Source organism: Zeus faber, assembly GCF_960531495.2.
Source record: "Zeus faber genome assembly, chromosome: 11".
Taxonomy (NCBI): Eukaryota; Metazoa; Chordata; class Actinopteri; order Zeiformes; family Zeidae; genus Zeus; species Zeus faber.
Genome location: NC_137205.1, coordinates 9,099,074 through 9,124,201, shown reverse-complemented (window position 1 = coordinate 9,124,201; position 25,128 = coordinate 9,099,074). Strand labels below are relative to the sequence as shown.

Sequence of the window (25,128 nt, the reverse complement as noted above, 5' to 3'; positions counted from 1 at the left end):
TGCTGAAAGAAGCTGCATCACTTGTTTAACAGTTCCCTGGATATCCATATCGTGGGTGGATTACACGACAGGTCCCAGAAATACAACTCCCAATTTGCCTTCTTCTTCTGATCAATTGATTTGGTTTTGGTTTTGTATTTTGATTTGTAGCGTCAGTTTGATGACCACTACAAGCGTTGCTGCTTTATCAAATTCACAGCAGCTGCTTTTCATATGAGTACCTTCTGTGGCCCCCCCCCTTTCATGTCAACACCAACTAGGGACAGTGCAGCAGTGACCCCTAGTGGTCCGTTAATGAACTTCAATGTTCAATTGTCTTTCAAATTACACAACTTTACAGTAGAAACAATATTTGCAACCCTAACTGTAAGTAAAGCATCATCACAAAATAATGTCAGAGATTGCAGTCAAGGGCTTTATTTTAAGGATACAATAACAAAACAGACACAAAATCAAATGTGCAAAAAGAAAATATTTCATGTACTTTAAATGACAATGATATATACTGTATATAGAATATATTATTTATAAATCTGTTGATATTTCACCCTATGTGTAGCCGCCAGCAACTGGATTGAAATAACATATAATTTAAAGCTGGGGGGGGGGGGGGGGGGGGGGGGTTGTTCTCCATTTCAGTGGTCAGGTTAGCAGAGGGATGCCTTAAAACAAACAAAGCTTTAAAACTTAAAAACAACACGTTATTAAGTAAATCATAAATACTGCTCCCAAATATGGGGGAATTTCCCAAAAGTATCAGAAAAGCAACCTTTAAAACCAGCTTCGTGGTTAATTTCTCATTAAAGCATCTTGTCTGTGCTTGTTCTGTCATCCACCTCCAGAAAGGCTACCGCGGTTTAGGCAAAAGCCAAAGTGTGCATCAAAATGTTAAATTATTATGAAAAGGTATAAATCAAATTCTACGCATGACCATCAAATGTTGGACACCTCTCTTGACTCCATGTGGAACCATCCAACCAGAGGTGTAGTAACTACTGGATTAGATAAGAGAGATATAATTGGTTATTAATTTTTCTGCATCATTATAACTCTATAACTATCATTAGGAGTTGAAATCATGTGGAACAGATATACATTTCTTGCCCCGTTATATCGGTGTCCACCTATTAAAGCCGACCTACAGCCCTGCTTCACACCGAATACGCAGAGTTGGAAAATCCGGGTTCAGAAAGTAAAATTCCACTCCGGGATTTTGTGTTTTCTCATTAGCATCGACGCAGAGGTCCAGTTACAGCAGGTGAGGGGAATCAGGTGATCGGTGCATGGCCGGGGCAAAAACACGTCAGGATTTTTACTTTCTGAACGTGGAATTTTCCACCTCTGCGAATACCACATACGACAAGAACCCAGCGGAAGTCCATTCATTCCTAAATGTCCAGAAAATGTCCAGCTGAGCAAACTACTTGCTGTTCCTGCGTAATCGCAACCGTCTGTCGGATGCGATTACGCGTTCAGTGTGAACCAAGCCTAAGCCTTCCTTCCGTACATGGCGTTAGGATTTTCTATTGTCCAATCCAAGATTTAGTACGGTTAAATCTCACAGCTCAGAATAGCGGAGGCACGGAGATGGAAACGTTGATATACTGTATATGTATAATCATATTTCGACTAAAAAGAGGTGAGACTGTGCAATGCTCTAATAGCAGGAGGGCAAGAGGTTTGGACTAGTGCTTCAAAGACCCGAAGAAAAAAAGACCTTTTCCGTATTAACAGATATTATGAGTCATTCATGTGGATTTGCGACGCAGACGTCCTATCGCAGCGTTTGAAGCCAGTTGAAAAGAGCTTTTATGAAATAGACCACCTAAAATATCAATCGATAAATGGTTTTTTTTTTTGTCTTCATTGATTGCCCTGATCTGCTCATACATCTCTTTTCTTTACTCAATTTTCTTTGTTCTCGTTGTTCTAATTTCACCGATTTTGTTTGTCCGTGATGCAAAGGAATTAAAACTTAGATGAACCCCAAATGGTTCATCTATATCTTCTTACAGGACCGGACAAGAATCGGGTGTCGGAAATATATTTGATAAGTTGATAAGACTCGTTTATACTATTGACATACCATCGGTGCTTTTGTTTCAGTAGTGCTGTTGGGTCAACAGACCCAGAATCTGAAATGCTTAAAGAGATTTTTTTAAGAAAGTAACCTTCAGTAGATGATTGCTATAGTGTTGGAAGGGACAGAGAACCAGCACTACTAAGCCTCACTAAACGCAAACTGAATATCTCATTTGTCTTATTTTCCGACTCGCCCCGGGGTCAGTTTAACCGACTTTCTGTGGTGAGAGCTTCAACCACGTGGTCCAATCTCATGTCAGAAAATGTGATACTGGTGATGTTATGCAGGTTATACCGTACAAGAAAAAAAATGGATTACATCCAGGCACAGAAGCTTTGCTGGGAAGAGATACACCACAGGTAAACAAATATGTAACAGACAAAGAACAAAAAAACACTGACATACAAACCATGAACACATTAATACACAGTCATGAAATTAATTACGATATGGGAGTGCTCTCTATTCATTTTCATATTGTCTTTTACTGTTACTTTTCTTTCTGCACAGGGAAAAAAGTGCATACCTGATAACATACGGTTTCATTCTGTTAATATGCCATTGTAAGACGTGTCATATCTTTAATATTTTGGCACTTCTTTAGAAAGACAATAAAAAATTTATAATAGAAAATAAAGAAAAGATTAGCACCTACTTATGCTGCATAAGTGTAATGGAGATGTATCTGAGAGCCATATGATCGGTCTTACATTCAATTATAACCTATTCAATTTTATTTTATTATATAGAATTTTATTACATTACATTATATTATATTACATTATATTATAGTGGTGGCCCTTAGCGTGGTCAAGCCCAGCTGCAGACAGGCGGTGCAGGCTCCCATCCCAGGGCCGCTCAGCTGTTGTGGATCGGGCGAATCAGCAGTGGTACCGCGCTGATTCGTCCGATCCGGGACCAGGAAGTCATTTAGGGTTTGTTGTCCCCGCAGAGAAGGACGGCGTGCTTGCGGGACGCGGTGCTGACCGGGCAAGACGAGCGCTCTACCCAACGCGCCGCACACGTCACAGCGGGCGTGCGTCTATGCGCCGATCTAGCGACTACTTCCTCATATGCCTGCGAGCCTTTAAGTTTTCCTTTTGGCCCACGAGCCGCATTTTGTTTCAAACATTTAAATAAATACACGCCAACCGGCGCCGTTTTGCCTCTGCCTGCCTCCTCTTTCTCAGTCCCTGGCCTTGGGTCAGAACACACCTCCACAATTATATAATATTATATTATATTATAATATATTATATTATATAATGAATTCATATAAAGTAATACAATAGAAAGATAATTACAAAAAAAAAAACAATTACAATAAAAAAAAGAGGATTTTTTTTTCTGACCAGCAGAGGCTGCTGGGAGTTTTAGCTGCTGCGGCCTCCGTTGATGACGTTGCCCCCTGGAGGGGCGATGTGGATGGAGTCCAGGATGGGACGAAGAATCTGACCGAAAGGCCTGGGGAGATGGAGGGAGAGAGAGAGAGAGAGAGAGAGAGGAGACTGAAATACGAGACCCAAGAATTGTGTCTTCTGGCTGTTTTCACTCATCCAAACTGAATAGAACACATTGTGGCTCTAAACTCAAATGACCAGGTGCCAGATCAGGAGCCTGTGCCGTGAGATAAAAAAAAAGGATAAAGTGAGTGATCAGGCCCTGAGTGTTAGCGTGACTAAAGCTAATCACATAAATAGACAGACAGACGGACGGACATAGATAGATAGATAGACAGATAGACAGATAGACAGATAGATAGATAGATAGATAGATAGATGGTTTGTGTCACAGCAGCTCACATCAAAAATAGGCAGTAATAATAACAAAGTAAAAAGAATAAACCTTGAGAAAACGAAAATGGAATGAAAAATAAATTAGCTGAAATAAACATATAAACTTGAGAATTAGCTGGAAGAAAGAAATATTGGATAAACAATTAACCTAAGGTCAAAAATAGCCACATGTAATTACCTAATGATAAATAATTAACAATAAATATAAACCTAAAATTAAAATGCATACAATAAACCACTAAAAGTAAATCAGTAAATAAAATGCATTACCCAAAGAAATGAAAAATAAGAAAATGGGCAATAAACCTAAAAAAACAAATAAAATGTGGCCATCTACAATAACCTCATGACAAATATACACATATATATATATATATATATATATGAAGGGACGGAGACTTACGTGGAGAGCACTTCGGAGGGGAGGTCAGTGATGTAGGACGGGATGGAGTGGCCCGTGAGGAACTGAGCCACCTCATTGGTGAAGGTGTTGCAGTTGTGCTCAAACAGCCGGTACCTGTCGCCTCTGGGATCCACAGAGAGCAGCAACACACATTATATTGAATTACTACATAGCTAAAACAAGGGACGTTGAAAATACACAACTTCTTTGCAAATCTACTGCTCATCTATCAAGTTTTAGACAAGGTTTAGACAGATTTTCCACTCGCCGACAGGTTTTTGGCGATCTCTGAGCAAAACCCGTGAGCAATGAGCGTGCGGTGTGAACTCCTCACAATGCGATCCGATACCACTGAGTGTACATGGGCTGGTCCGCACCAAGAGCGATGTGACTCGCCCAGGCGGACTCAGTCCGAGGGACCGTGGGCTTAGGTCTGGTCCAATCACTGGCACTTACATCACTGAAGGTTCAGTCCCTGCCCTGGAGTAGGGGCCAAATAAGTTGATCAAAACAGAGTTCATAGAACAACGATCGTTCCTACAGTCTTCCTGCAGTGTGGACACAATAAAAGAGACGGTTCCCCCAAAAACGTCCTTAGAACTATGAAATAGGTTCCTGCATTGTGAAAATGCACAATATAGGGAGTTTTGCGATACATTAAGTATTGCGATTCAATTTCTTGCAATATTTCACAATTATTTTAAGTAAAATAAAATCACACCAAAATGATCGGATTGAAGGTGTGAGGTGCGGTTCCCCGGTCCGTCTGAATGGCTTTTAGAAAAAAAACTTTCATGGATGGATGGATGCAGCGAAGTGCTCTTCGCCCAGGTGGAGGAGCGGGGTTCGGGCAGGGAGGTGTCGCTAAGCCCCTGTTACACAGGGTTACGCACGGTGTTTTCATTCGTTTCATTTAATGAACCATCTACAATAAAAAAAAAAAAAAACACTGATTCATTCATTCTTTAAAATTATTTGTTCTTTTAAATCAGAGATGCATATGTTGATTCTATTAGATGTACAGAAAATATGTTCCATTCCAAAACATGGATATTTTTCATTGAACAAACGCAAGATTATCCTGTATATGCGAGTTGCTTTACGTTTTGAACCACTGAATTTCACTCTCTTCCAGCCGAATGTTTGGCTTTGGTGATGAGGGAGTGCAGGTAGGAGTAGAAGAACAGAAGGTTATCGTATTCTCCACTGTACTCCTGCTCCAGACACTGCTCGTGGAAGTCCTTTAAGAAATAATGGTGAGAAACCGACGGAAATGGTGAGAAACTGTTTAAGGGTTCAACTCCACAATTCAATACTACATCGTTCAGTCTTTTCATTACATTACATTTAGTCATTTAGCAGACGCTTTTATCCAAAGCGACTTACAATTGTTCAAACACCGACGGACGCAGCCATCAGGAGCAATTAGGGGTTAAGTGTCTTGCTCAAGGACACTACAGCATGCTAGCAGGAGGAGCCTGGGATCGAACCAGCAACCTTTAGATCCCTAGACCACCAGCTCTACCGCCTGAGCCACCATCCCCCCCCCTTTTCACATGTTTTCTGCAAATACTTTCTGACATGTATACTGTGTTTGGAAACAAATCACTGAACTCACTTTACAGGCACTTTAACTGGATCACCGCACGTCGCTCTGTGATGGATTTAGGCTAAAAGGTCTGGTCTAAGGGAACATATTGAGGAGCGCCCATATATGTGCTTGTGTTGCTATACTTATGAGGACCAGTATGAGTTTTTAACTGTTTGAGTGAGAACATTTTTGGAAGTGAGGACATTTTCTCCAGTTCTCAAATTGTGTGTGTGTGTGTGTGTGTGTGTGTGTATTGCTATACTTGTGAGGAAGTTTTTAACCTTTTAAGTGAAGACATTTTTGCCGGTTCTAACTTTATGTATGTTAGTGAGTGTATCGCTATGCTTATAGGACCATTGTGAGTTTTTAACCTTTTGAGTGAGGATACTTTTGGAAGTGAGGACATTTGGGCCAGTTCTCACTTTGTGTGTGTGTGTGTGTGTGTGTGTGTGTGTGTGTGTGTGTGTGTGTGCGCGCGCGCGCGCAGCAGACCTGTAGGAACTCTCTCCCAGGGACGACAGGTAATCCATGAAGATCTCCTCCGACACCTCCGTCTTCCCCAGCTCCACCACCGTATCCGGGGGGCCGAGCATCGTCCCACCCTGACACACAGATTGAAGATAAAGTCAGTGCTAGGTTATTCAATTTGGAGGAGAAAACAGAAACAAAACGAAAACTGCATTGTGAGCTATTCTGGAAGCGGTAGTGTCAATTGGGTTTTATAGCGTTATAAAATGAATCGAGCCGAGCGCCCCCCCCCAGCTGGCATGAAAAGTAATTTCTTCACGGTTACACAGAATCAGTTGCACTCCGATAGCCCAATAAGTAAGTTCATTTATTGATCCCGAGCCGGGGAGAACGAGAAGTTCCCGATGTAAAGGTGTGTAAATTACGTTTTGCGAACAGGGCTCCTCCTCCTGATAGTTTCCAGAGTATTGCAGAGTAAGAGGAAGAACAGGGATGTTTCTCTAGCGGAGAGATGACAGGCCACTGAAAAAAGACCTACATACACTCCTGTAGACAGCAGGGCGTCCCCAAACTGTCCCCCGAAGCACAAAACCTGCTGCCAGGACGAGGCCTGTCCCAAAGCTAAGGGACCACAACAAGTTCTCAAATTTACTAACAAATGTACTTATTACAAGTGCTGTTATATTAGCATCATTAGTAATATCATCCATTTTATTACTGTTATTGTGGACTGCGATTATCATTGTATGCCACTCTTTGACTGTTAATACTGAATGCCAGAGATGCCTGTATTAGTGGTCGACCGATTGATCGGCTGGCCGATTAATCGGACCGATATTTGCGCATTTAGAGATAATCGACAACGCCAATGCCTGCGCTCACGATGCCGATAAACAAGAAAAATCTGCAGACTAGTCTCGTCCAAAATATTTATTTATCATTTATCATATATTTACACTACGGATTCTGAATATTTGAAACGGTTTCAATACTTATTTTCCACACTTCCGATATACTGCAGCTGCGCTTCCTCGCTCTCTCTTCTCTCAGGCATTGAGTTGACACACACACACACACACACACACCGCTGCAGCGCCCACATAACCCCGCCTCCTCTCACTCACTCGCTGTCTTCACACGTCTCATTCGCTCCGGTTTGTTATGGTGTGAGCTCATTAAAGACGGAAAGTGCAGAGCGTCTGCGACTGGTTTTCAAAGAAAACAGTAATGCTGTTTGTAAATACTTTGCATTTGAGGCAAAACGTAAACTCAGAGAATTGGAGCAGAGTTTTTTTTTTTTTTCCTTTCACCTCCAGACAGCGCTGCACTGTTTGTGCGTTCCTGTGGCGATTTTCCTGTGTTTTTATTTTAGATCTATTTATTTTTGTGTGTTTCTTAACTTGTATGAAACAACATTTTTTAAACACGAGTTAAGGGACTGCTTCTTTCTGTCGTGTTACAAACAAAAACCCTGTGTGTCCCCACTGGCCCGTGCTGCGTCACACCATCTCCCCATTGCTTTCCATTTTTATGGGACTTCATTTAGTAAAAACAAATAAATCCTGCACTTCTGTAATGGGGAGACACTAATTCCCAACCAGACTTTAATGTGACGCAGTTTATTATTATATATATTTTTTTATTGTTTATAAATATTTGTTTTTCATTCATAATTTTTTTTTTCTTTTACAAAGTTTAGTTTTTTGATTACCTGTGGACATTTACAGGTACTCCTCACTTAACGACCTACCTGTTTAACGACAGTTCAGACTTACGACCAGCTCTCTGACCAGTCTGTATTGTACACTGTGTACAATACAGCGGTGTGTGCGCTACGTCTCAGCGTCAAGCATCTCATCGCGCATCATTCCTTATACACTATTACACACTATATATATTATATACACTATATATACTATATACAATATAGATATTATATACACTATATATACTATATATGCTATATATACTATATGCACTATATACACTATATATACTATATACACTATATATACATTGTATACATCTCATCTCGTCACCGTTCTCAGTTTCATTCTCGCAGTCTGCCAGTATTCACTACACTAGCGTTCACAATGGCCACGCCCCCTTACGGTGAAATAACACGGGTCCTCGCTTATCGACCAATTCACTTAACGGTCTGGTCCTAGGAACGGAACTCGGTCGTTAAGTGAGCACCTGTAGTGCCTGTATTTAGTTGATACATTTTTTATTAAAAATAAGTGCGCTGCAGTGACAATGCAGACAATAACAAAGTGTGTACAGTGTTAAATAAATGTTCATTTAAGTTCAGCAGGTTTGTGTCTCATTTGTTATTATTATTCAATTGTTGTATTTTATCAGATGCAAAATAAACAACAACAACAACATAATATCTGCATTATATATATCGGCCGGCAGCCACCCGGCTCTCTAAATATCGGCATTGGCCATAGGAAAAGCCCATATCAGTCGACCACTACAATGTATACGATCTTCCTGAATTATAATTACTGGTAACAGTAACAATAAGCAATTCCATAATAAAGGGAAAATGTATTTATTGTGTGTGTGTGTTTTGAAACATTATCATTCTTTTTGTGTTTTTGGAAACACTTCTTTTGCACTAGTTGTCATGCCTTTTCTCCGTTTGGACTTCTCTCCCACCCTCCTCCTCCTCCTCCTCACCATGAATCCTCCTACAAATCTGGTACACATAACATCCATAACAATGACTCAGAGCACATTGTGACACACTCAGCACCCCACTCAGAAACAGCAATACAAACACACCCCCACAAAAACCCTTGTAATAAGGACAATAACCGACAACATCAGATTTGTTACAGTTACAACAAAATTGTGTAGCTTTTACTATTATTATACATTGTTTATCAGTCTGAGTATTGCCGTTGTTGGGGCATGGGTCATGACACTGTTGGGTGAGTTATGAGGACAAAAACAAATATTCTCACTCACCGGTGAGCAGCTTGAGATCCCCACACCTCCGAAGAAGAACTCATCTCCGTACACCACTATGGCCGTGTGCCTGCCATGACAACACAGAAATGTCCAGATAAAACACAAGCCAGTACATTTGAAATTACACTATGATTAGGGTAGGTGGCTATGGCCACTGTGGATCCAATGATATGATACGCTTAGTTATGGGTTTTCATAATCTGCGGTCCTGAATTTTACCCCCCCGCCCCCCCACGGGGATTAATAAACATGGTGTTATTTTATCTGCACAAGTCAATTTTTTAAAGAACCACTTGACGGTAAAACACAAGAAATAAGACATTGATTCATACCAGATGCCATCCAGTTGCTTTCCTGTGAGAAAAATAATAAAAAAAAATAAATACGTGATTATGTTCATAGACATTACATGTCAATCTCTCTTCATCCTGTCAGGAAGGAGGTTTAAAAAAAAAAAAGAAATAAACATAAAAATAAAATCTCCCAAATCCTACTGGAGCATCATCATCATCATCATCATCACTTGGTGCCTTATCGTCAGAAACGTTACAGAGATGTCCCCAAGCCCAGGGAGGAAGGTTTCAAGTCACTTACCCAGCATGATCGGACTCAGACTACGAGCCATTCCCCTCGACAAGTCATAAATATACAACTGCACACTGTATCTCGTCGCATTGTGTTCCATAGTGTTAGATATAAACGCCTTCTCCCCCCAGTCTGCCGGTGAGCTCGCCCGCGTACAGCTGACGCTCCAGTCGCCGCTCGGTCCGCTTCTCCACCGGCTTCGGTTAACACTGCGTCGCGACCAACACGGGGTGGGGGGGGGGACGCGGTTCCACGGACGGCGAACAGATCCTCCCTTTTAACCAGAGCCGTGCTGTTATATTTAGGCCGCGTCTGCCATTTGCGTCGCTCGAGCACCGCGGTGCCCAGGTTCATGGGGAGGAAGGCAGCGGGACTTCACCGACGCCAGGGGGAAGAAAGACGTGGCGCCCCCGTGCGGTGGCTCGGTTTGTCCCGACACGCAAGTGGAGGAACGCTCCCCTCCAACGCTCCTCTCGCTTACTTGAAAGATGACGCCCGCGACGGGGTTTGAATCGGTGTGTATCACAGTTCCACAAATACACAGATTCTTCGATTTCGCCGCCCCACAATACGTACGGTCACCGCTTACACCAGACCAGCAGGGTCCGCCCGCTCGTTGGACGGTTCGAGGTGTTTCTATGCCGCCAAACGACGGAAGGCTGATAAACGTGCGACTTTATACCAAAATGAACCAAAAACAAGTTAAAGCACGTGCACAAGATCGATTATTATTATTATATATTTTTTTTTTTAGTTGTTCAATAATCAATTCATATTTCCACTGGATACGTGCGCGATCGATCGCATCAGTTGCCTGTTTCCCGGATCCCCCCCGACGACGGCGTCGCTGCCACACACCGTGACAGCCACGTTCACAACGTTTGTGTTTCTGTTTTGCTGTTACATTCACTGTTCATTTTTCGCCGGCTCTGTTTGAACGACTGCTCAACCAGGAGCGTTCAAATAAGAGCTCACGACGAGCGCGGGCGTGTTGTGAACTCGTTTTTTTGTTTTCTATGATAAGTGACTGTTTATGGGGACGGTTAACCGCGGTGTCGCCGTCGCCCCGATTCGACGCGAAGGCAGCGGGAAGGAAACGTCGATAGCCGGGCGACGTCACAACCCCAAGGCGTCCGACGCGGTGCGCGGTGACGGACGTGGCTCCGCCTTCGCACCTCGGTCGCTCGGACCAAAATAGACTGTCAGCCCGGTGCCAGCACGGCGTAGCGGCGCAATAGTGAGGCACAAATGGCCGCCACCGGAGTTCTCCCCTTCATAAGGGGAGTGGATCTCAGTGGAAACGACTTCAAGGTTCGTAAACAACTTTCCGCAAATAACTCACCCGACAACATGGTGGCTGAGCTCGCTGGATAGCGGAAGCGCGGCTATGCTAGTCCGAGCTAGCTACAGCGCTTAGCATGGGGCGTTAGCCAGTTGTCGGGTATGACATGGCCACACTGGAAACGTCGTGCCGAGAGCTTAATGGTCAGAATAATACGGTTTTCTTTTCTGGAGCTGAGCACGTCGTGTCCTAGTGTTCAGTTTGGTCACGCTTGGATTATACTTGCGTTGTCTGTCATTCTCATCAAGTAACAACAAGTCCGTTTTCCAAGCTTGGCTGTCTATTTTGATAGTAGACAAACAGTTACGGATACTTTATTTACAGGAGGGAATGTATAATAAATCTAAAAATGACATGTATTTATATATACAGTTGGCCATATACAATAGGAAACCTCTCCTATGTATCAACAATCCACACTTTCAAAAATGGGAAATTGTGCAAGTGCTAAACACTGCCTGGTTTATTTGTCTTGGCGATATCTTTTAGTTCTGTGTCATTTTAATCAGAATCACGACAATGTCATTACGTTGACACAGCTGTTACAGATGCCATGGCTCAGCTTTTTGGTAAATGCTAAACTTTAGTTGTAAAGCACTTTTCTTAACAAGGTTAAAAAGTGCTTCAGAGAAAAAAAGACATAACGCAGATAAGAACAATACAGATAAAAGAACAGGAGGTGGAAATGAAACAAATAAAAAGAAAACAGGGACCATAAACATCGGGGGATAGAATAAAGTATAAAATGGCAGGAGTCAATGATAAAACCCATGAACTTAATTTTAAGGTTTCATAAAGATTCAAGAGGTTTATTTTTTGAATACATACATACCTACGTTCATACATATATGCAGTGAAATGTCTTTGCAACACACCCGGAGATTATGGACAATAGTTACTAAACGGAACATAATAGCTAACCTAATTCGTGCCCAGGTAACTAACTGAAACGAACTGATTCATAAAACTTAATGCAGTTGGTGAATAGAATAATATAAATAAAATAAGACTCAAGAAGGTAATACAATGTGGGGGTAAAAAATAGAAGGGAATAGAGTTATGTATATGGGACAGGCTATTGGTATATACAGATATGTGCAGTAAAGTGCAAGTGAATAAAGTGAGTATGGAGATATATATATATATATATATATATATATATATATATATATATATATATATATATATATATATATATATATATATATATAATGTATATATATATGTGTATATATATATGTATATATATATATATAGATATATATAATGACACAGCAATACAGTAACACAGAACAGCAATACAGCGCAGTATGCAGTAACCCAGAACAGTGATACAGTATCCTACATACAGTACAGTAAGGCAGTGGGGCCTGTGTGAGTGTCTCAGTGCTTTTTGTTAGGACCCCTGGTGAGTTCAGCATTGACAGTCCTTATGGCTTGCGGGAAGAAACTCTGTCTCAGTCTTTCTGTCCTCTGTGTGACTGCGGAGGTGCTTGCCTGATCGCAGCAGCTGGAAACAGTCCATTGTTGGGGTGCCGAGGATCCTTCATGATCCTGCGGGCTCTGCTACTACACCTCCTGGTGTATAAGTCCTGCAAGGAGGGTAGTTCCAGTGGTACGTTAGGCTGAACGCAGTCCTGAGCAGTACAGTACAGTACAGTTCAGTTCAGTACAGTTCCCAAACCAGGCAGTGATTAACACTTTCCTATAAAATAAAGTTTAAAGAAGGTATTTATAAGGCACTCATGATAGGCTGTCTGATGTCAATAGGCAGAATGTTCCACAGTCTGTGGGCTCTGACAGCAAAGGCCCAGTCACCTTTGGTTACAAGCCGGGATCTTGGAATAATTAGCAGAGCTGCATCCTCTTACCTCAGAGAACACCCATGCACATAGGGAGTCAATAAATCCTTTGCATAACTTGTAGCAAGGCCATTTAAAGCTTTCAAAGTGATCAATAACATTTTTAAATCAATAGAACTGGCAGCCTGTGTAAAATGGCCAGCACAGAGGTAATGTGTTCATATTTCACCAACCCACCTGTCAGCTTTGGTCTTGGGAGATAAGAAAAGCAGCAATGGCAACTGGTGTGATCTGGCATGTATCACACAAGTTCATGACTGGATATACTGTGTATGGGAAAATGACAAATAGGTTTTAAACAGGGAGTACATTTTTTTTGAGATACATGCATACATACATTGCCTGCGATTGGTGCCCCAAAACATTTATTTATTTATTTTAGATGTAAGTTATTTGATTTTACGTCTGCTTATAGAATGAAACAAGTGCACATGGAATGAAACCATGTGTAATGGGGACACTTTCTCTGTGACTCTCCCGATTACCCTGTCTCCATGCGTTATGCGCAGAAAATAATGTTAACAAGTCTATGAGTCACACCATGTTCCTCCGTGCCCCGTCCCCGCACTGCTTTATGTTGTTTTATTTGGAGGAACGGGGTACGGCGATCGATGTGCACCGAAAGCAATGTTCGCATCCGTGTCCGGACGATTCACACACGTAAAAATAAATGTATAATTCCCAATTGAAATGTTATCCCTGTGCATTTTGGAAGCTTCTCATTCGACTGTAGGCTTGGGCCGATATTTGATAATATAAAATATTGCGATATTTGCCACCATATGCAATATTTTAACAGTATCGAAATATCTCCCCCGGCAAGCAGATGGAGGATTTTGACGTAGTGGCGCACAGGGTGTGGATGGTGATTAAGTTGCGCCAAAACATTTTTAAAATTTATTTTAGATGTAGGTTATCTTATTTTATGTCTTCTTATGGAACGAAACAAGTGCGTATGGAATGGTATGGACGAAACCGTGTGTAATGTGGGCACTTTCTCTGTGACTCTCTCCCCGATCACCCTCTATGCATAATGTGCAGAAAATAATCTATTAGAAAATGATAAACAAGTCTACGAGTTGTGCCGCGTTCCTCTGTGCCCCGTCCGCACACTGTTTTTTATTTGTTTTATTTGTAGGAAGGGGGCACAGCGATTGGGACGCACGGAGAGCAGTGTTGCATCCACACATTAAAATATATTTATGATTGAACGGAAGATCCTTTCTGCACACAGGTCACATGAACGCTCACATGCAACTTGCGATCCGCTTTCCGTGATCCGGCATTAAAGGTTCACCGTCCCTCCAAATACGAAACAAATACAGAGTGTAGATATATTTATTGTAATTGAATGAAACCTGCGTAATGGGAACACTTTCGCCGTCGCTTTATATCAACTTGCATCTTTGCATTCTCCGGGAACTCCTGGCACGTGAAACAGAACATTGTGTCCTTCTCCTTGTCATAGCGGACCCATGAAAACGTTTCAGATGCACTTCATGACTAGTGCAGAAATAAAATATTCTAGGGCTGTCAATATAAACAAGTTTTCGGGAGACTCTACCCAAGGATACGAGTTGAGGGAGGGAGACACTTCCAGGCACTGAGGTGTTGACACGGTGGGATTTTTATTAACACTAAAAACAAAAGGTTTGCGGCCCAAATCTTGAACTTAAGTAATATCAGTTAATATTAGGTCCATGTGTCTTGCGATCTGGTCCGCAGGGACACGTCTCCTGCACCACGCGATGCCCACTGCAAGACAAACAACACATAAGAAAACTCTCCCAACCAGGTCCAACCAATCAGCACTAATGAGGCTGATCAGGCAGAGCGTTACAGCTGCACCGCAGTGGGAAGAAGCCAGCACCGTCACCTGCAGACTGTTGCTTTACTCCGCCCCCTCGTCAGACCCAGTGTTACAATTCTGGCAATCAATTGGATAAACTTAATACATCTTTACAACTTAACCCAATTAAACTACTGAACAATTGAACAAAATCATTTTACCAAGGTTGCTTTACGTAGAGGTTAGGTGATATGAAAGTATTATCACGATAACCATGGGCAATTTTACATGTGTTTTTTTTCAAAATCCAAAATTGAGGAATCCAGCTGTGGATTATCAAATTGAATAATAATATTACTCAAATAATATAATAATAATGATATTATTATTCTTAACTTCTCCCTTATTTGAAACCTAATATTATTATAAAATGAATATTATATGTGCTCATGATCACTCATTCAGACTCCCAAGTTCTGTATCACAACATAACAAGGTTGTTATTTCACACTTAAAACATCACACTGAAACATGAATAATAGTGAATCATCAGATAGTCACAGGATCTTCACCCAGCCCTAACCGTAATCTGTAACTGGGACTTTTGTTAAAATGTAACTGTCGCTTTATTCCACCTTTTTTTTCCCCTCATGCACCTCCCTAACTTTCTGCAGGGCGGCTATTTCCCAGAGCATGTGAAGTCCATGAGCAGCCTGCGATGGCTGAAGCTAAACAGGACAGGGCTGTGTTACCTCCCAGAGGAGCTGTCCTCTCTGCAGAAGCTGGTAAGACTCATGATTAATCATCTCTCGATACAAGGGCTTATATACAGTATATGCTATCTGTATGGCTATCCACAGCAGTAGTAGTGCTCATTTTAATATGAGGATGAGGCTGAATACCGATAGTTAAATCAGTGTGGTACCTGTGCTATCGCTGTGGGACCACATGATCTTCAGAAACTGCTGGTGAACCTAGATTCTTTTTGGCTTGTGCACCTATTGAACTCGCCTGGTTTGATGAAGCAAATTTGCAAAGTGTCTGTGTCATGGGAGTAGAGCTAGCCTTGAGATGGACACAAAGACTCTGAAAGAAAGACCATGATGGGCTACTACGTATTTGTCAGTGAAGCTGAAGTACCAGAAAGTGATTATTGTGACCAGTTTTATTTGGTGCAACTTCCAATTGGTGTTACGCAAAACACCAGAAGATCTGATTTTGACATCACTGCCTGGTGAAGTCATGACTAAGTAAGTAAAAATGAACAGTGCCAGGATCTATGGCAATAAACTCTCAAACTATTCTTCCAAAAGCGGTTACATTTAAGGTTTCTAGGAAGATAAGTTATAGTTGGAGCTACAGCATTAAAAGGTAGACACGGCATGAAGCTAAATGAAAAACAGGTTGACCACATTAATGAGTGGCATTGATATTGTGATTAGTATTTTATGAAAGTATTGCTTGTATAAATAAAATTTATATTATCATAATATAATCTTTTACCTTTTTTGTTTAAGTGTGACCTCTCATGCTAGAGTTGAAAACATACACTTCTTTCATCACTTCAGCAATTTACTTGTTCCTAACTAATCAGTAAAGCCATCATCTGATTTAGAACATACACAAACGCACACACCCATGCTACCCATGTATTCATGATTGGATTGGATTGGATTGGATTGTCTAATCTGCAACTGTTGAATGCAGCAGTGTCAAAATCCCTTTTCCCTTTTCTGTTTTTATCTTCATCTCTATCTAAAATGCTTCCTTTTTATCTCTCGTCCGTCTTCAGGAACATCTCTCTGTGAGCCACAACAGCCTGACCACCCTACATGGAGAACTGTCCAGCCTGCCCAATCTACGGGTAAAGCATACACCAGAAGATTCTTGGTGATTAGCAATGTGCAGAAGTCTTCTGTATTTTATAGTCCTCTAGTTTGTGGATGGTCTGAAAGACAAATCCACATTTAACATTAGCAAAAAAATGTGCTCTATGGGAGGGTTAAATATGGGTGGGGTGGCTGATGGTATTGTCTATAAAACGTGCCAGTGCAGAATTTATAGTATGCTGCATACTGTAAATATTCTAAAAGTGTTTTGTGTGCAGGCGGTGGTGGCCAGAGCCAACAATTTGAAGAACTCTGGGGTCCCAGACGACATCTTCCAGCTGGACGACCTCTCAGTGCTGGTAAACAAATATTCAGTAGCTACCTGCTGTCTGGCTTTCAATTATTCTCCCTCTTTCACTCCTGCTCACCTTCCCTTCTATCCTCCTACCCTTCCTGCCATCTAGATTTTCTCGGCGCTTAATCTGACACCACCCTCCTCCTTTTTGTTCTATTTGCCTCCCTCCCTTCCTTCTTTCTTCTGAGTCATATTTCCAGTGGGGTGACTCACGGCTGTATTAGACTTTAGCCACATCAGTGCACCCGCTGTTCCCAAGGGCACAGTGAGACATGTGCAGGCGAGTCAGCAGCTCTTGTGATTGGTTGTACCTCTGCTCCGCCGCTGTGCTTTCTCATTCAAGATAAATTTGGAACCATGTCAGCCAGGAGTATAAATATAGTCTATATATAGTTTTCTAGTTCGCTGTTCAGATCTGCTGTTCAGCTCAGCTCTATTAAAATGTGTCTCAGGAGACTCCAAAGTTTGGGCCACTTCTTCTACAGGTTGTTGTTGGTGCAGGGAATGGTGATACAAGCTGTATTATATAGAAAAATCGTGCCATGAAACACCACCAGTACTGCAACCTGCAATGATGTATTCTTACTACACCTATTCTACTGTATCTAGTGTTCGTTTATCTAGTGTTACTGTGTCTCTACCCAGAAGTACGTGGTAAGGCAGGGAGACTAGTCTTTCTGGCAGTGTGGTGCCGACATAGCGTGAGTTTTATTAATAACCATAAACAAAAAGGCAGGAACATAAAAAAAAAAGCCAGGGAGACAGACACCTGCTCCTTCCACTCCTTAAGGTGTTTAATCTGATGATAAATCTGAGTTGCCCCTGACCGACTGCATAACCTCATAATCAACCTCCCCAACCCGCCGTGTGACCAGGAAGGGCCCTAGCCAGTTTGAGTTATTTAGAGATAGTCGTAGGGAGCAACACTAACACCTTTTTGCCCGGTGGAAATTGCCTGAGTCAAGCCCCCTTGTCTTGTAACCGGCGCCGATGTTCCTGAGCTAGGAGCAAATTCCCCTGTGACAAGCGCTCCAGTGGATGTAGCTTTGCTCGCAGATCCAAAATATACTGAACTTCGTTTTTACTAGTGCTAGGCCCTTCCTCCCAGTTTTCCCTAATTAGGTCCAGCACACCCTGGGGCCTCCTGCCGAAGAGGAGTTCAAAGGGAGAAAATCCAACCATCCAAGTCCAACCATTTTTCCCCAATTACGGCTGTTATGCACAAACTTACGAACCATGTTCTTCAGCGTCTTATTGAACCGCTCCACTAGGCCATTGGACTGGGGGGGGTACATGCTGGTCCGAATTGATCGAACGCCCAACGGGTAGCAAAGTTCCCGACGTGTACGTATTATTAAGAATGTGCACTGTTTTGTCAGGATTTCCTTCGGAATCCCGACTAGGTAGTCGACCTGAAACAGTGCCTGGGCAACACTTTTAGCCGTAATTCTGTGCAACGACACCGCCTCAGGATCCGGGTGCATAGTCCAGTAGGACCATTACAAAACGATACCCTTGGGCACTGCAGTCCAGCCTGCTGAGGTTCATAGAGTCTTTTGAACGGCGCCTCGACTAGGGAGAGGATCCTCAATGCTGCGGTTGGTGTAGCCAGTGGGTTGACTAATTGGCACTCGGGACACGCATCACACTATTTACAGACATCTGCCCAAATACGCAGCCAATAGTCCTTAATTACTTTACAAGTTAACAAATAACTGACAGTTTATATGAACTGGACGTTATTGCTAGTGAAAACCTTAACAACCCGCCTCTTATGTGATTGGCTAAGCAACCACAATGTGACATTGATGAGCACCACTGCTGTTTGGCTTGAGTCGCATGGGAAAGGATGGTGGCGGCACATCATACGGGGAATAAAGGGGATTTCAAGTGTCGCGCTCAAAAGGATAATGTTTAACGAATGCGTGTTTGCCGTTTTTGGAGCACCGGAGGGCGGGTATTTAAATCAGCAGCTTGGGCATGGCACCGAAATGAGACATCGAAATCTGCCATAGTGTTTACCTGGCAGCTCTTCAGTGACATAAGATTTTATCCATTTTAAATAGTAAAAAATAAATAAAAAATAGAAAATCAGTATCGCGAGGGGGGCAGGCGGAGCTGGTTCCCTCTGCCTGGCTCTCACACATGCACGAGGAGATCAATGATCTGAGTGACAACGGCACTGCGATCACAGATTTCACCCCCTCTCCATGCGTAGAAAACAAAGCAGTGTTAATAAGGCTCTTAATCTGTTTTAGTTTTTCTCTTCAAAACAAAAAAAATAACCGATAAGAGTACCGTCAAAGTGCTGGATCAATAAGCAGTATCAGAGAATTGGTACCGTTAAAATATTTACGATACCCATCCCTACAAGTCGTGCCCAGTTCCTCCGTACGATCGGGACGCACGGAGAGCTGTGTTTGCATCTGTGTCTGGAACGGCCGATTCACACATATATACAAACGCACAAATATATTTATGATTCTCCTTATTTATAATACCTCATTGAAATGTTATCCCTGTGCATTTTGTACGCGTCGGTCTGTTTTATCCTGTTATTGCAATGCACACTGACTGACAAAAAAAAAACAAACGACTGCTCAACTTAAGGATCTCAGTCGACTGACGGGTTTCCCACTGATTATTGCACTTGTCGACTTTCAGGGGGCAGCCCTATGTGGCAGTCAAAGTTGATATTGTGGATCCTGCGATAGCCTCAGCTTTCCATCTCTCTCTCTCACACACACACCAATTCCCGCTCCCTCCTAGTGTTTCACACGATATACGATGATAAAAAAACTAAATCGCGCTGGTGCTCCTAGTTCTAAAATCTAGTAGCACTGTCTCCAAAAATAGTCACAAAATGTGACTGAATGGTCACAGTCTGGAGCCCTGTATCACTAGTATTACTATATCTAGTGTTACTATCACTAGTGTTACTATATCTAGTGTTACTATCACCAGTAGGGGTGCAACAACTCACCAATACGAATCGAAAACCGGTTTTAGCGTTAAAGATGTGACTACATCGATACGCGGACACCTGGACTTCAATCTAAATGTGCCATGAACAGCTGGATGGTCCAATTCTAAAGTTACTAATGGTTTGACTGAAGCTTTGCTGCTAATTCTACTTTAGTATAAACTAAGCTGCTGTGGAAGACTCGCTGATCTGCCGTGACAAGTCATGTTACTTTCATGCCGTTGATCCGCCAACCCAACACTTCTCCTTCACGCTCTCTCTCTCTCTCTCTCTCTCTCTCTCTCTCTCTGTCTCTCTGTCTCTCTGTGACTCCGGCTCGTCACACACCCCTGCACAAGATCGCGTGCACACATTCCTACTCGCGAGACTTGTGAACCACCCGTAATAACCAATGCATCCAGGGCCATTACAATATTATATTATGTATTACTATATCACAATAACACTATATTAGGTATTATTATATAATGCCATAAAGTCACAAAAACACTTGGGATTCCCTGGTCTTTTATGAAATATACAGTGCTGCTTGAAAGTTTGGGAATCCTCAGGACATGGTCACTGTTTTTGTAAAAAACATTAAAATAACCTTATTAAACATACATCCAAATCCCAATTTGTAAAGCACACCTTCCAAATAATGGACACACACACAAAAATAAATATATTTTCATTATTTAATTCAACAAAGGTGGTTTATTTCACAAAAACTGAAAATTAAACATGTGCAAAAGTATGTGAACCCTTTTATTTGTAGCTTGTGGCTCCTCCTTTCGCAGCCATTACTTCAACCAAACGTCTTCTGTAACCACTAACCAGTCTCTTCCATCTGCTTAAGGGGATTTTTGCCCACTCCTCCTTGCAGAACTCAGCCAATTGAGAGAGGTTGGAGGGACATCTGGTATGTACCAACTTTTTCAGGTCTTGCCACAACATTTCAGTTGGATTAAGGTCCGGACTTTGACTGGAGAGTACGGATCCTCTTTCTCTGAAGCCATTCCTTTGTAGTTTTGCTGGAATGCTTTGGGTCATTGTCTTGTTGCATAATCCATTTTCGTCCCAGCTTCAACTCCCTGACTAATGGCAGGAGATTCTGGTCAAGAATTTGTTGATATGCCTGAGAATTCATGGTTCCTTGGATAATATGGAGTCGTCCAGGTCCAGAAGCAGAAAAGCAGCCCCAGACCTTCACATTTCCACCAGCATGCTTCACTGTTGGGAGGAGGTTCTTTTCTTCATATGCAGTGTTGGCTTTTTTCCAAAAACGGTGGTTTTGATTGTGACCAAATAATTCCATTTTGGACTCGTCTGTCCAGAGAATGGGCTCCCAGAAGGCCTCTGGTTTGTCCAGGCGCTCTCTGGCAAAGTTGAAATGTGCAGCTTTGTTCTCTTTTGAGAGCAGAGGCTTCCTTCTAGCAACCCTCACATGAATTTCATGGCTATTCAGATTTTGTCTGATTGTAGACGCATGCACATTTGTCCCAGATGCTACCAGAGTGGTCTGCAACTCTGATAGTACTCACTGATAGTTTTGATGGGTGTCCACTTCTAGGCAGAGTTGCTGTCATGTTGAAGGCCCTCCATTTGTAAATTATTTGTCTTACAGTGGATGGATGGAGCTGGAATCTTTTGGAGATGGTCTTATAGCCCTCCCCAGACTGATGGGCTGTCACTACCCTCTTCATGTCCTCGGATATCTCCTTTGCTCTCGACATTGTTGATTTGTAGGGGACCACAGTGGTTTGGTTGGTTTCCTCTCTCTTTTAATTAGTGCAGGCCAAATCCTTTCCCAAGGATGTCTCATTTCATTGGTCTGCTTAAATGATTAAACACCCAAATGTGTTTGACCTGAGTCTGTTACCTGCTTGACCTAACCAATGCAGCCGGGGTTCACTTACTTTTGCACATACACTAATTCCATGTTTCATGTAGTTTTTGGGCTACTTAAATAAGTCCCACTTAACAAGTACTTGCAATTGATAAACATATATCTGACATTTCATACATAAAAACTGGTGGTGATAAAATAAGAAAATCATGGTAAAACCACAAACATCTAAACTGCTCAAGGGGTTCACATACTTAAAGCAGCACTGTATCTATCTGAAGTTAAGCAATGGCACTTTTAGAATCAGAATTGGTTTACAGGTACATTTATAGGTACAGTGCACATTTGGTGCACTTTAGTACAGACCATAAGCATTAAGAAAGAAAAATCTTAACAGTTTAGAAAAAAGGAGAATATATTTAAAAAATAGGATAACAAAATTAATACTATTAAAATGTCATATCTATAATAATATCTATATTATATCATATTAGGGGTTTCACAATTCCGAAAATCAATCTAAATGAGTGTTTGATTTCGAACTTCAAAAACACAAGCAGGTTTGCAATTCTTCCTGTACTTTTGTGGCTAATATTGTCCGTTCTACACATCTTCGCCATATATAGGCGGTCAAGATCCACCGTTAAGCAAATGCAGTGCGCTGGGGGGTGCAGGCCCCTCCGCAGAGTCGACTGTGGTTCGCCCAGCTCCTAAACGACTTTCATGAAATTTGCTTTGGAGTGGGGCGAGCTGCGGTTGGCTCCGTGGAGGGATCCGCTGCACTGCATCCCTCAACACACACTGCACCCTCCCACCTGGCACCGACTGCAGGAATAGAATTTGAATATAAAAAAAACAACCAAACACAATTAGAATGCTGAAACTGCCAATCGTGTGTGTGTGTGTGTGTGTGTGTGTGTGTGTGTGTGTGTGTGTGTGTGTGTGTGTGTGTGTGTGTGTGTGTGTGTGTGTGTGTGTGTGTGTGTGTGTGTGTGTGTGTGTGTGTGTTCATTTATTATGAATGTTTTGGCTAACGTTAGTGACTCAATTCACATGTGATGAGCAATAAGTTAAGTAAGATAACCCTAACCCTATATAATAATTAATTATTAATAATAATAATTATTATTATTATAATTAAGAAATACGTTTTTTGCACAGTGAACACACATTAGAGAGAAGTATTCCCGGTCATGGTGTGCAAAGATGGTGGAGACGTACGAGTGCACCAGTGCGTCTCCCTCCTCTGGCGTTTCACTGTGTGTACAAGGGAGGTTGTGCCCTTGTCCAGAATTTCCAGTTATTCCACATATGTGGCGACGGAAGTGGAAGTAAACCCGACCATCACCAATGGAATGTCCTCTAGTGCAGAGGTTCCCAACCCGTTCTATACATCCTCAAGGGAGAGAGTGCCTCTGACTAGAATGTCCAGTTATGTTCTAAATTTGAGCATTCAAAATTTGAATATATTTGAATATTAAAAATAATAAAGATACAAATTGGAATGGGATAATGATTATAATGCACCATGCTTATCTGAGTAATCCTGAAATGCATTGAACGGACATAATGTTGACTTGTCAAAATAATGGACTGAATCAAACCACAATCCAGCGCCTACATTGTTGTGTTCTATGCACCCCTCTCCCCCCACCAGGACCTGAGCTACAACCAGCTGACGGAGATCCCACGGGACCTGGAGAACAGCAGGAACATGCTAGTGCTAAACCTGAGTCACAATGGCATCGATGCCATCCCCAACCAGCTGTTCATCAACCTGACGGATCTGCTGTACCTGGACCTGAGCGACAACAAGCTGGACAGTCTGCCGCCGCAGATGAGGCGTCTGGTGCACCTGCAGACGCTCATCCTCAACAACAACCCGCTGATGCACGCCCAGCTACGGTGAGGGTGTGGTGAGAGGCACAGAGATTTGAAGGCCTCATACATAAGTCAAACTTTGTTTGCATTTGACTGCTGCACTCACTCTCTGCCCCTTGTTCTGCATTCATTTATTTGTTTACTTATGTATGTGTGAGCAGCCAGCTACCCGCCATGGTTGCATTACAGACTCTTCACCTGAGAAACACTCAGAGGACTCAGAGCAACATGCCCACCAGCCTGGAGGGACTGACACACCTAGCAGGTAAATCCCAGAGTGAAAGTATAAAAAAAAAAAATACCCACAGTGCTCATTCATATATAACATGATGACATAACAGGGTAACAAAATTAATTTGCCTTAATTCCTGAACTATATTTTGAATTTAAGTTCTTAAAATGGAATTAAAATGACACAACAGCCTCTGTACAGCTAAAAACTCTTATAAATATCACAGCTGCAGGCACTTAACACAATTCAAAAGACTTAGAAGTATAATATCAAGACCAAAACCCGGAGAATTTTTTCACACAGGAATGAATATCTCAGGCCTCAAATGACTAGAATGTTAGGTCATATATTGGCAGCATTATTTTAGACAGTAAAATGGTCCGTACCATAATCTGACTGTTCTACGTTCACAACGATTGCAGACATAAGACATAAAAAGATAACATTGAATTATCACCCGAATCTGTTCAAATGCCTCATGCCCTCATTCACGTGTGTCTGTCAGACGTGGACCTGTCGGGCAATGATCTGAGCCGCGTGCCGGAGTGCCTGTACTCCCTCAGCAGCCTGAAGAGGCTCAACCTCAGCAGCAACCAGATCTCAGAACTCTCCCTCTGCATCGACCAGTGGACCCAGCTGGAGACACTCAACCTCAGCCGTAACCAGCTCACCTCGTTGCCAGTGAGGACCCCACACAGCACCCTGGAAACAATTTATCATCGTTTTCTAATGAAACAAAAATTGATTTAGCGCCCACACACACACACACCCACACACACCCCTTAGCCTCTCTCCATACCAGGGTTCTTATCAGTTCCTTGAGGTGCTTGAATTTTATCCTTATAAATGTAAGTACCGGAATACCTTGAAAATAGCCCCTTTTGTGCTGAAGTGCTTGAAAAGTCCTTGGGGAAAGAAAACGTGATCATTGGAAACCTCTGATATTCTGGCTGGTTTTGTTATTTAAAATTGTAACATGATGAAACATTTCCAGAATGACTTTGTACATGTACATTTGTACATTTGAAAATGTACATTTAATCCAACATGGTATGAAATAAACTTATAATAGCAGATGACAGTGAGATTAACCATAGATGTACACATATTGGGTACTAATAT

The 25,128-nt window shown here is 42.1% G+C and overlaps 2 protein-coding genes across 2 annotated transcripts in view; one reads left to right on the top strand and one right to left on the bottom strand.

The window, feature by feature from the left end:
* Nucleotides 1-481: 481 nt before the first annotated feature.
* Nucleotides 482-10,067, bottom strand: LOC307236573 (desumoylating isopeptidase 1-like). The gene is made up of 6 exons (XM_080009041.1): nt 9,915-10,067; nt 9,653-9,674; nt 9,318-9,387; nt 6,366-6,475; nt 4,283-4,405; nt 482-3,547 (listed from the first exon to the last, which is right to left on the bottom strand). Exons 1-6 carry the CDS (start codon nt 10,003-10,005, stop codon nt 3,457-3,459), a joined length of 507 nt encoding a protein of 168 aa, XP_079865167.1. The 5' UTR covers nt 10,006-10,067; the 3' UTR covers nt 482-3,456.
* Nucleotides 10,068-11,097: 1,030 nt separating this feature from the next.
* Nucleotides 11,098-25,128, top strand: part of flii (FLII actin remodeling protein) — a 32,900-nt gene continuing 18,869 nt past the window's right edge. The window contains exons 1-7 of the mRNA XM_080009465.1: nt 11,098-11,216; nt 15,573-15,683; nt 16,691-16,762; nt 17,006-17,086; nt 23,551-23,798; nt 23,936-24,039; nt 24,512-24,687. Of these exons, the coding sequence (XP_079865591.1) occupies nt 11,154-11,216; nt 15,573-15,683; nt 16,691-16,762; nt 17,006-17,086; nt 23,551-23,798; nt 23,936-24,039; nt 24,512-24,687 (855 nt within the window). The 5' untranslated portion in view covers nt 11,098-11,153. The remainder of the gene's footprint in view (nt 11,217-15,572; nt 15,684-16,690; nt 16,763-17,005; nt 17,087-23,550; nt 23,799-23,935; nt 24,040-24,511; nt 24,688-25,128) is intronic.

Bases quoted from the DNA above. Each gene is read 5' to 3' on its own strand.
- LOC307236573 (XM_080009041.1), bottom strand. From the start codon at position 10,005: ATGGAACACAATGCGACGAGATACAGTGTGCAGTTGTATATTTATGAC. The intron at 9,388-9,652 runs GTATGAATCAAT...TTGTCATGGCAG, and splicing joins AAGCAACTGGATGGCATCTG to GCACACGGCCATAGTGGTGT. The intron at 3,548-4,282 runs GTAAGTCTCCGT...CCATCTCCCCAG, and splicing joins CCCTCCGAAGTGCTCTCCAC to GCCTTTCGGTCAGATTCTTC.